Source organism: Miscanthus floridulus, chromosome 5, assembly GCF_019320115.1.
Source record: "Miscanthus floridulus cultivar M001 chromosome 5, ASM1932011v1, whole genome shotgun sequence".
Classification (NCBI taxonomy): Eukaryota; Viridiplantae; Streptophyta; class Magnoliopsida; order Poales; family Poaceae; genus Miscanthus; species Miscanthus floridulus.
In genome coordinates this window covers 69,025,406-69,036,875 of record NC_089584.1, presented here as the reverse complement: position 1 = coordinate 69,036,875, position 11,470 = coordinate 69,025,406, and the positions used below count along the sequence as shown (strand labels likewise).

Below are 11,470 nucleotides of genomic sequence, written 5' to 3'. Positions count from 1 at the left end.
CCTCGCTTGCTAAATCGCTCTGGCGGAGCGATAACGAAATCCGGTCAAGCGAAGGATGGCCGCGGTGGCTGCGGTGCCGGCGGCATGTCCTGGCCCATGTCGTTGCTTGCAGTACTGCTCTCGCCGTCATCGAGTCTATTCGTGTGGGCCCCAGCGCTCGGCTGCAGCGGAGGACACGCGGCTGTTGCTGTTGGGACGCCTGCTGCTGTCGCTGCTCCTCCCTCGGCTGCTGGTTCTGCGCGCCGAGGAGGACCTCGTCGCGCTCTTCTTGTTGCTCTCCCACCTCTCGCGCGACGACGTTGGGCCCGGGACCTGCTGCTGTTGCCGTCCATGGGCGGACGTTGGCCACCTGACGCCGACGCCGACGCCTCCACCGGGCTGTCACTAGTGCCGCCTGGTTTGATCTTGTGCGCGTCCCACGTCTCGACGTCGTCAGCGCGGCTGGGCTTGGGAGGAGAACTGGGAAGGATGACGGCGCACGGCGGCGCCGGGAGCAGCGACCGGATCATCTTGCACTTGGGCGTGGTGGGAAGCAGCCCGGGAACAGCTGCGTGCGCCTTGGCAAGGTGCACGCGCGCAACGGGTATCGCCATTGATCGAACGAAGGAGACACACACTGTACCAGAGGAGACGAATGAAAGAAGCGGTGTGATGAGATCCGGAGATTATGAGAAAGCTACTGGCGTCGAGGTTGGATCGTCGATTGACATCGAACAACAGGCCATGACAATCACTGTATCCGACTGCAGTGAATGACTTGGCGTTCGTCTGACTCCGATCGTTTACACGTATATACTTGTCTCTTCCCCTATAATCGCACGGACGTGCCTCATCCTGAATCTTGCGGTTCCTTCAAATTTGTTGGAAATCATTTACTTTGCCGAATCTGATATGCTACTAGGAAACTGGATATCCTCGAGTTGTTACGGTACACTAGGACAGTGTCAACAGTGGACAGAGCATCAACCGAGAAAGCCCTGAATCCGACTAGGGGAGAGAAATGGCCAGCGTGGCGCCCACGCGTCTCGTCGCTGTATGAATTCGGACTCCGACTCCGATTCAACCTGACGAACGACAATTGAGGATTCGACCGATGAATTGCCAGGCGTCCCTGGGGCATATATATTTCTATCTGCTGCTGCTACCGGAAATCATCTCACCGATCGTCGTCTCTCTGTTGCATCCATCTCCTCGGTTCACTTGGCGGCGCTTCTGCCTTCTGGTGTGCGCGTCTCCGTCTTCGATCGATGGCGATCCCAGTTGCCCGCGTGCACCTTGCCATGGCACACGCGGCTCTCCCGGCGCTGCTCCCGACCCCGCCCAAGTGGAAGATGATGCCGCTGCTCCCGACGCCGTGCGTTGCCGCCATCCTCGGCCTCCCAAAGCCGCTCGGCAAGCCGAGCCGCGCCGACTCCGACGAGAGGTGGGACACGCGCAAGACCAAGCCGGCCAGGATAGAATCCTCAGCCGCGTCAAGCCCTCGTTCCGCCGACGACAGCGTCAGGAGCAGCGCCGGCCGCGGATCCTCGCGCAAGAACGCGACCTCGCCGCCGCCCAAGCCCGGCCGGGCCGACTCCGTGGAGAGGTGGGACGCGCACAAGAAGGCAGCGAGCCCAGCTTCATCGTCGTCGTCAGGCACGTCTCCCCTCATAAGCAGCACGTGCACAATCAGCCGCGCGTCATCCGCCGAGCGCTGGGACGTGCACAAGCACAAGAAGCGTCGCCCACCGTGGGCCAAGGCACTCGACGACGGCGAGAGCAGCAGTAGTGCAGTACTGGCAGCAACGACATAGACACGGAGGAGGAGATACTATGGACGCCGCGGGCCATGTACGCAGGACCGGGCTTCGTCGTCGCCGCGCCAGAATCCAGCATGCTTCCCATGCCAACACCGTTCTTGGTTCGCGTTGCATAGCTGCACTGCACGAACTCATCTCGGCTGGTTTCTTCAGCTTCCGAAAGCAAGTGTGATCTGATCATGTAGGGGTGCTACTGCGACTAACGATGCTGTTTTAGATAATGGAGAAGTACACAGCTTAATTATGGTGTCATTAGAATTTGCATGTTTCTGTAGGTGTTAGATTGTTTCATCTGAATTTGGTGCCTTTTGCAAGCCTAAACTGTATATGGATGCATACATCTGCAAGTATCGTCTTGATTGATTGATTCTGTTTTATTTTCAACACTCCAATACTTGTGCCGTGTCCAATGAATTAGTCGCGCCTTTGCCTACTCATCAAAGAGAAACATTGTCACAAGTACTGAACAATTGGCTCAAAGGGGAACATAGGCATCACAAGTTATAAGCATATGTCCAATGGGCTGGGCTTATAAAGCCACGGAATGAGCTGCTACCACCACCTAATGAACATAAATTTTCCTCAAAAAAAAAAAAAAAAAACTAATGAACATAAATAAACCCAAGTCCAAATATTTCTAGCAAAATGTCACATACTCACAGGGGAAAAGTTCCTTTTACAACTATAGTTCACCAATGGATTCGGCCCATGTAAGCGTGGCCGTGTGTGTTGGGATTTGGCGAGGATAAATAGGAGGGAAGTAGTACTGTACATCACAGAAGGCTTAAACATTGTACAGTATAAGACAATTCTGAATGAATGAAGTCAATCCTTCGTACTCTCGCTAGTTGCTTCCTTCCCAAATTCCTCTCCAATTCCAAATCCGGCATGCTTTGGGGTGAAAGGGTGAACAATTTGCAACTGAACAGTGACTACTGGGATTCTCATTGATGGAATTCTTTATTTCTTTCCATGGGTAACTACTGCAGGTATATAGTGCAAAACAATGTGACAGAGAACGAAACAAATGAAACTGCCCATACTTGTTTGGCATCATAGTGGAACAGATGTCACCAGCCACAAGCCTGCAACTGAAAATAAACCGAACCTCACATGGAAATGAACAAACGGTTCATTTTGAATAAAGGATCACTCAGGGATGGATTCCATGCAAGCATTCCACCATGGATAGTCCATTTTCCAACAAGAATGAGGTAAAGTTTCACATGAACACCAGTCGGCTATACAGAATAGCAGCAATGCGTTCTTCATTTATGGAATTACAAACTACACATCTGCTAACAAACTATAGGGAATATATACACCAACGACCAATACAATCGCCAAATAACTTTCCGACTATGTATGTACACCGGAAATTGGGCATAGCTACGTAATCTGGTACGGTGTTAACAGCTATAATAATGGTATAATTCTGCTTCACCTATGGTTGAAGAACTAAGACCCCATGAGTACCGTGATGTAATGGAGTTCGGTGTGGTGGAGCGGCTGTAATATTACGCCTCACCTATGGTTCTTAGGCGCTAAAACCCTTGTGGATAGAGCTCCAGGGGTTGGAAGGAATGCTGGTGCAAGCCTGAGCGGCGACCTTCGACACTGCTTCAGGAAGGATGCCAGCATTGCAGATGTTTGCGAAGGATCGCATGTGCTTCATCCCATACTGTGCCAACGACCCACATTGTGCCTCAAAAGTACGAACCTGAAGCAAATGCAGAGGTAGGTTAGGCATGCAAAAATGCAAGCAGTGCAAGAGTTTTTTCATGCTTTATCTGCACGCATAGTCAATAGAGGCTTACCATGGACTTGAGACAACTCCAATCATCAACCAGAGGTTCACCAGCTGCACGGACGGCTTTCAGAACCCTTGGACCATCCTCAGAGCCAAAGAGAAGGCTTCCAATGAGCTCAACACTGCTGTCAACATGAGACCGGTGGGCCATCACTTCAAGCAATTCCTTCCGAGCTTCATTTTTCTCAGATGCGCCATCAGCCAATTTCCGGTACTTCATGAGAGATAAAGAAGCCAATCAGTTGGTTTGTTCATCGAAATGAATGCATAAATTGTTGAAAAGAAATGAATGAAGTAAAGAGATCTTCTGAGAACAATCAAGATAACTAGCTTTCTCATGATTTACAAACCTTCTGCCAGAAGTAGACAAGATCAGCATCACGCTGATTAACAGCTTTTGAAAATGATGGCAATGAGTTATCTTCTACAAACGTGTTGCCATCGTTAGCAGGGTTTGTGCCAATGTACGAAAACAATTTCTGAACATTCAACTCCAATGAGCCATATTGCATCACATGGGAACCATAGCTGAATGTATCCTGAACCGCTGTCCTATCCTTGACCTGATCAACCAATAAATTACATTGATTAGGCATAGTGAAGCGTCGCTGGAAGGTAATGCTTAATAAATTCAAGTTCAAAACACTCACCAACTTGTACTGCTGCTTGAGAGATTCAGTTCGCAGATTGTGGAAATCACTGTCAACATTGAGAAATTTCAAATAAGCACTAAATGAGGAAAGTGGTATCTTTCAAGTTTAAACACATGAACCAAGAAATAAGATTATATGCACAGCTGACCTACCCCAATATTTAGATCATTAGACGTATGACAAAAAAACAGAGCATTACAAAAGGATTAATGAGTCTAGTTCTATGGTTATTATATCTGCAGCCTACACAAGGGCTAGAGGCTAACTAGTTACATGCATAGTTCGAGTTGAGCTGCACTGCTGCAGCAACAGAACGTGGTCTGCTGTAACATCGGGTCCATCTCATAGTGTATAGTGTGAGCTGGGAAGGGCAGCACAATAGCTGGTGAAGACTCATTTTACTAGTATTTCATTTCTTCTCTATCGCATTAAGGAAACTGCGCAAATTGAAATGTTCAGTTCATTCTTTTTTAAAGAAGTTAAGTACAGAGCACATGGTCCAAAACAACTGCTGTGAGGCATCATATCGTGGGGAATTTCTTGACAAGCATGTGCACCTAAAAGTAGAGCAAAAGTAACACATGCATATCCTTCAGCATCTGACTTTAATTAGCAAAGACAGGATAGTCAAGTTATCAGGTACTAGTACCATACTAATTGGTTAATCATTCCCAGATAACAAATCCGTACGGTACTATGTTAACTAACTTATTAATTTATCAAGTACTTTGTTAACTAACTGATGTAATGAAACAAAAACAGACACAAATCCATGGTACTACATGTGAATTGGTTTGACAGGATCTGGACAATATTTCACAGTATCGAAATGCAATGAAAAAGACACGAAAAATCAAGTACCTGTCTTCCATCCAAGAAACACTATATAGGTCTCCCAAGCAAGTGTCATACTCCGGCGGAGGGCTCGGGAACTCGCCAGGACAGTAAGTCCCCCAGCTGCTCTCCTCTGCATTTGACGCAGTGGTCGCATACACATTGATGTCATCCGGCAGGAGGCCCTCAAAGATGCTCCCAGATTCGCATGCTTCAAGGTAAAAGACCTACAAAAGGTGAAAGAATACGCATATACTTCAAGCCATTGCTTCACATATCACAACTCTGCAGAGCAGAACTGAACAAACAACTAATGATACCAGGCTTTTGTAGGTCCCAGCAGCATGCTTCTTCTTCAGGACATCTACGAGGTCATCACCGTAGAGATATGGATACGTAGGCATTCCTGAATTTTTTTTACAGAGTAAATAACTGTGCCTATTTTGGTTCTACATGCATGTACGCACTGAAATTTTATCTAATGAAACATCTAATCTGAATTAAATCAATTATGATTAGTTGTGCGTACTGACCAAGGACACCAGGACCTCCATGGTCACTGTAGAAAACAAAGATATGATCATTGGGGCCACTGTCCACAACCTTGCCGCTCCCACCTGTCAGAGCAGTTTTGTTGCCAAGCAGAACAGCGAAGAAATTGTTGACGCTGACCTCTCGCCCAGTGTAATCCTGCAGTGGGGGACAGATTAATTTAAGCCAAATGGATGGAAATTGGAAGATTGAGACTAAGGGTGCGTAACTATCAGTATTATAAATATGTTGACATTAGTATGTGCAAATTTCAATTGTAATTAGGTTCTCCAAGCTTTTTTCGTCACAAAATTGCGGTGGACTATACCAGTTTTGTCGTTCACAACAAATAGGCCAAAGACGTCAGGCCGATGGGAATTAAGGCACTCTGTCATTTTCACTATAGTACTTGGTGCTATTGATATTTTCGGGGTTAAATACATTAATTATAATACTGTCACGATGTAACTTTTCTTTTTCACAACTACTCCACTTAGTAGTAATAAGTTAATATTGGAACATGTCTAACTAGTGTAAACTTTACTCAAGGTATAAAAATATGGATTACCTTTGGAACCCCAGCATAGACATCGCCACCCTGGGGATGGTTGATGATGACACCGGGCCTCGGATTCTCCGTGTTATGCGCGATGTCATTGTACATGAAGACAATGATGTTCTCGTCCTTGAGTCCTCCCTTCTTCATGATCTGGTACGCATGGCAGATGTCCGCCTGCAAGTTCCAATCCCAAAAAGAGCTTGTATTAGCTTCCAACAAAAGATACTGCTATATTAGTAGTTAACCTTTCTTTGTCAATAAAAACATAGGATTGATTATGGTTCATGCCTGATTCCTCTAACCATAATGTTCGAGGTAATATAAAAAATGGCATAAACAGTGCAGAGAGCTCCCGCTGTCTGGGGAAGGGTGTCAGTGGCAAGCCTTACCCTCGCCTGTGCAATGCGAGGAGACCGCGACTCGAACCCGGGACCTTCTGGTCACAGGCGGTAAGACTCTACCGCTTGCACCAGGCCCGCCCTTTGTTCGAGGTAATATAGAAGGGGAAAAATCATGCTAGGTAATATAGAAGGGGAAAAATCATGCTGTATGCTAGTAGTAGTAACTTGGAACACAAGCATAAGCCAGATGAATGATGCTCATACAATCAGACATCCAGTACATAGTAAGAACAGTATTTTGATTCCATTTAATATGAATAATTAAACTGTCATGTTTCTAGGCAGGTACTATAAAATATCAGCATTATATATTTGGCCTTATCAGTGGTTGCTGATCCCCGGCAGCTGGCCGGCTCCCCGCTACACTGATGGTGACATGTAGGCCCCAAAAAGTCAGAAGTTTCATCACCTACCTGTCCTTTCAATTTCCCATCTCGAGAAAATGGTAAGCCAGAACAAGAGAACCGAATCCAGTTCATACGGCCGGCGAATGAGGTGGACCGAAACGGAAAAAATCTTCCTAGTATATTACTATTATCGGGCGGTGCAGGTTGAATGGACAAAACTTAAAGTTTTGCTTTCTTAAACCGAATGGGCAGCGAAAAATAATCTCTGTAGCTTTAATTGTGGATGATCAGCTGTCATATCAACTATTAAAATCGTACTCCTGCCCCGAATCAGGTTCGTTCTACAGGTTGCCCGCATAGATGATTTCGAAAGGCAAAATCATCACATCACGAAGGAAATCAAAGTACGCGAACGGGAGGGAATCGAGTAAACAGCCAAGCCGCCGATGATGCAGCATGTGCGGTGAGAGAACCTATTTCGATTTACGGGGCGGAGCGGAGAGGAACGGAACGGAGCGCGAATGTACCTGGTGGCGGTAGTTGTAGTAGCCGCTGGAGCCGGCGACGAGCACGGCCCAGCGGGTCCCGACGGCGTCGTCCGTTTCGTCGTCGGCCGCCGCCGCCGCCGCGCGCTCCGACGGCAGGCGGATGGTCGGCTCGAGGCGTGGGCGCGCCCACGCGGAGCAGAGGCACACGGAGAGTAGTAGCAGCGCGAGGCGGAGGCGAGCGGCCACCATTGCGTGGGACGGAAGAAGGCGAGACGCGAGTGTGGAATTGGGAGTCGGTTGGGAAGAAGGGGGGTTTTGGTTGGGGTCCGGGATGAAAGCCTCCAACGTCTCCTTTTATCGTGCGCCGTAGAGTTCGCCCTGGTGCCTGGGCCCACGAAGTGGGGCCCGGCGGGAGGTGACATTTCGTATTTGTTGCGGAGCTACAAATGCACCCCTTGCATTAGGTGCTCTACGAATTCCAACCCAAACATTTTTTTTGAGGATATATGTGGTCATGGTCATCGTACATCGGCTGCCCGCACGTCTTTATGCTAGCCCTGTTCGGACACAGCTACGACGTTTACATACGCGACGCATTGGACGTCTCCACGCTCGTACAGTGTCGATGTGAAAACTGGTGGCCGCAGCAGGTGGACACGCAAAGTCGAAACGATTTGAAATCTGTCTGGCTTTAACGCAGGATCAGTTGATTCTGTAAATTTTTAAGGGTGTCCCAGTCAATTTGACCTGCAATTGATAAGGAGAGAAAATTTATCAGTAATTTAGGATGGAACATGCTGGTTTTGTCCAGACAGTTTCAAATGTGCCGCTTCGGGAGCAGCCAGACAGAAAAATCGACTAAATAGCCGATACGATAAGAAATCGACTGTTTAGGACTGTAACGCTCGTGGGTCATGATTGATTTTATAGTAACGAATACAATGCATCCAGTTTTAATGATCCTTTCCTTTAAGCTATTAATATGTATACGTCAAAGATACATCACTGGCTAAATCAGATTTGATCAATACATAGTATAGAGCCAATGAATCTGGTGAAAAGGGATATGTCACGTAAATAATCGACTGTTTGATATAGACAGATCTACGAACTGTCTAGATCTAATCTACTACCGTCAACAGTGAGGTTTGACTGGATAGATGCAGCTATGATGATGATGATAGTCTAGAATCAGAAAATCCATAAAACCGACCATACTTCAACAGGTTCATGAAAGCGTGCTATATCTGTAAATGCACAGGCGAATCAGCTAAAATAGCCGATTCAGGTAGAAAAGGGATTACAATATGTGAACAATCGACTGTTTAATATGGATAGATCTATAAACTCATCAAATATAACCTGTTATCCTTAACACTAGGGTTCGACCGGATCGATGGTAGACATGATAAAGATAACAGATCAAACCTTTAAAATAAACAGATCTATTCATATTTAACAGAATCATGAAGACACACTATAAACGTTAAAGTACGGGCAATCAGCTATTTAGCCGATGTAGGCATAGCAAACAGCCAAGGTCACGTCTAGTCGAAAGTAAATCTATCAACTAGCATACTCCGATTTAAAGTGCTAACAGTGGGGATCGACCGGATCATTATAGCTATAATAACGAGCTATAGACCGGATTCAACTAGCTAGTAAACCTTCTCAAGATCATATATGCCTTAGCCGCGTACTATACATGATCAAGATTGAAGTAGAACGACCAATAAAATATAATCCGTCGTTTAAAGTAAAAACTATCGCAATGTGACAAAATAAACGATGGACTAAAAGTATGTGAGGCCGATCTAGATCGATCTTGATCAGGCAGTTTGATATTGCTGAAACTAATGACAACAAGAACATCAGCAAGATCGGTAACTTAATGAATCTATCCGAAGGATGCCACCCTTAGGTAGAGCCGATAACTTGACCTTAATTTAATTTCAGCAGTGGAAGGTCGAACTTAACCGATGCAGCCGTACTTGAACTAGATAATGACCGATAACTAACTTATACTATAACTCGTAAGAGGTCGGACGGATCGATGCATCCTTACAAATAAAAGTATAAGCCATGACGGTACTTACAAACAAGCCGGAGGTCGACCGGATCGATGTAGCTCTGCTTTTTGAAGAATTCGCCAAAATCTACAGTACTCATACTCCTAAGGGTTGGCGTGAAGCCAAAAAAGTAATTGGTATTGATTGATTGGATGTCTCTTACAATAGCCGGGGTCCAATATTTATACCCGGAACTTAAACATGAATCCTACTCAAACACGACTTATTATAATCTTTGAAATAAAAAAAACATTCCTAATTTAAGATAACTTAGATCATAATTCTTTTCTTTTTGTAGAGTCCGACATATTTTCCACCCCCGATGCCATTTGTACGTAATTCGTTGATGTTATCTGCTGACGTCATCTATAAAATAGTCGATTTTTGATATTGTATCAAAACCGACATATATCGATTCACATATGATCAATCCCTTGATGATACAATCTTCGAAGCTTTAAGTTCCCACGTTCTTCTCTTTCTAAATTTTAGTGTAAACACATACCTCCTAATTTTGGGATAAAAATGATTTTATTCCAAAATTTCTATTTACCTGCTCACCGTGTCGCAACCGTTCATTCCTAGATATACACGTGACTCTTGATTTCTCGGTCCGAATTTTGTATAATACCTCAACAGTATCATTTCTAACTTAGCCCATTTGTTTTCCTCTTCTTTCTCGAGCAAGCCTCAACAACCAAAGCCGCCATCGCCAAGGCCTTAACCCTAGCAAATCCTCTGCTCTGTCAAGCTGTTATTCAAGTAACCTTCCTCAGATTTAGATCCATACTGGCTACAATGGCGACCAACGACCACATCCCTAAGGTATGCTTTCAAGTTTCCCGTCTTCCAAGTATCAACTGTTACCCTACGTTTCCTTTCTTCTCAAATCTATTTTATCTGGTTTCTAGGAGATGAGGAACAAAATTTTGATTCCATCGGCTGTTGCTCCCAACGTCTATTATCTTAGGCCTATGGGTGATCTTGATCCATCTAATTTTATCAGTCAAGAAACCAACCGACCCCCTTCAAATAATCTGTAGTAGATTTGTCCTATTGGAACGCCAAAACCCCCTTTAGAAACTGACCTAAAATGCTTAAGGGATGGAGAGATTGGTTTCGCAGAGTGTCAGACAAAAATGGCGGAGACTAGGAAGTTTACGATTTAAGCCAATGCCTGACACTTTCACTGTCTGGAATGGAGAGAAATGATTCTCTCCTAATTGCCGCTTCTTACTTTTGGTCCGACACCTTGAATGCCTTCATCTTTGGTCATGACCCGATGACTATTTGTAAGTGCATCTAGCCTTTTAGTGGGTTTTGGTAAATTGAATGACAACATAATTAAAGGTCTAATAAGTTTGCTAAGTGTTGAACAGGAAATTGAGTCTATTACATATACTTGTGGGTTGTGTATTAACAAGTATATACAAGGTTCAACTAGTAGGCAAACTTGATGATATGCCGCATTGTGTTAAAGTGAATGCCAAACTGTGTATTGTTGTATTAGAAGTTTTTAGAAGCAATCTAGTTCAAGCAAAAGACAACAATGCAAATGGAATCAATGAAATGACCTTTATGTTATGGGATATCATAGCATCATGTGAAAGCATGAAAGCATCTAGGCCCCTAGTTGAGTTTCGGTGATTAATGACAATACAAGATTACTATGACTAACGTGTGTTTACAGAGGCAATTAAGTTAGGTCATGGTAATGGAGATCGATTGGGCAATCGAGGTGGTCATGCCCCTACGATGAAAATCATTTCGATTTTCAAAGGATGGACGACAAGGTTAAGGATGACTAGTTCTAAGTGTCGATTGGAGCTGGAGTGACACATAGAGTAGTTTAGGACTTTGTTTTCCCTTTGGCCATACTATTAAGGGGGGTATGGATGGGTAGCTTGACCTAGGTAAGTCTAGTGAGTTAGGTGTGGTGCACACTTGCTAAAACTAGCACTAGGTAGCTCTACAACTTC

At 45.2% G+C, this 11,470-nt stretch overlaps 1 protein-coding gene across 1 annotated transcript; it reads right to left on the bottom strand.

Annotated features, from left to right (window-relative positions):
• Nucleotides 1-3,048: 3,048 nt before the first annotated feature.
• Nucleotides 3,049-7,747, bottom strand: LOC136450047 (vacuolar-processing enzyme-like). Its single transcript, XM_066450308.1, has 9 exons — nucleotides 7,462-7,747; nucleotides 6,196-6,360; nucleotides 5,630-5,786; nucleotides 5,417-5,502; nucleotides 5,124-5,323; nucleotides 4,260-4,308; nucleotides 3,960-4,172; nucleotides 3,617-3,823; nucleotides 3,049-3,519 (listed from the first exon to the last, which is right to left on the bottom strand). Exons 1-9 carry the CDS (start codon nucleotides 7,669-7,671, stop codon nucleotides 3,337-3,339), a joined length of 1,470 nt encoding a protein of 489 aa, XP_066306405.1. The 5' UTR covers nucleotides 7,672-7,747; the 3' UTR covers nucleotides 3,049-3,336.
• Nucleotides 7,748-11,470: the final 3,723 nt, after the last annotated feature.

Excerpts from the sequence above, each read along its gene's own strand:
- LOC136450047 (XM_066450308.1), bottom strand. The coding sequence starts at position 7,671 with ATGGTGGCCGCTCGCCTCCGCCTCGCGCTGCTACTACTCTCCGTGTGC. Across the intron at positions 5,503-5,629 it reads TGGAGGTCCTGGTGTCCTTG|GAATGCCTACGTATCCATAT; the intron begins GTCAGTACGCAC and ends AAAAAAATTCAG. Across the intron at positions 3,824-3,959 it reads TTGTCTACTTCTGGCAGAAG|TACCGGAAATTGGCTGATGG; the intron begins GTTTGTAAATCA and ends TCTCTCATGAAG.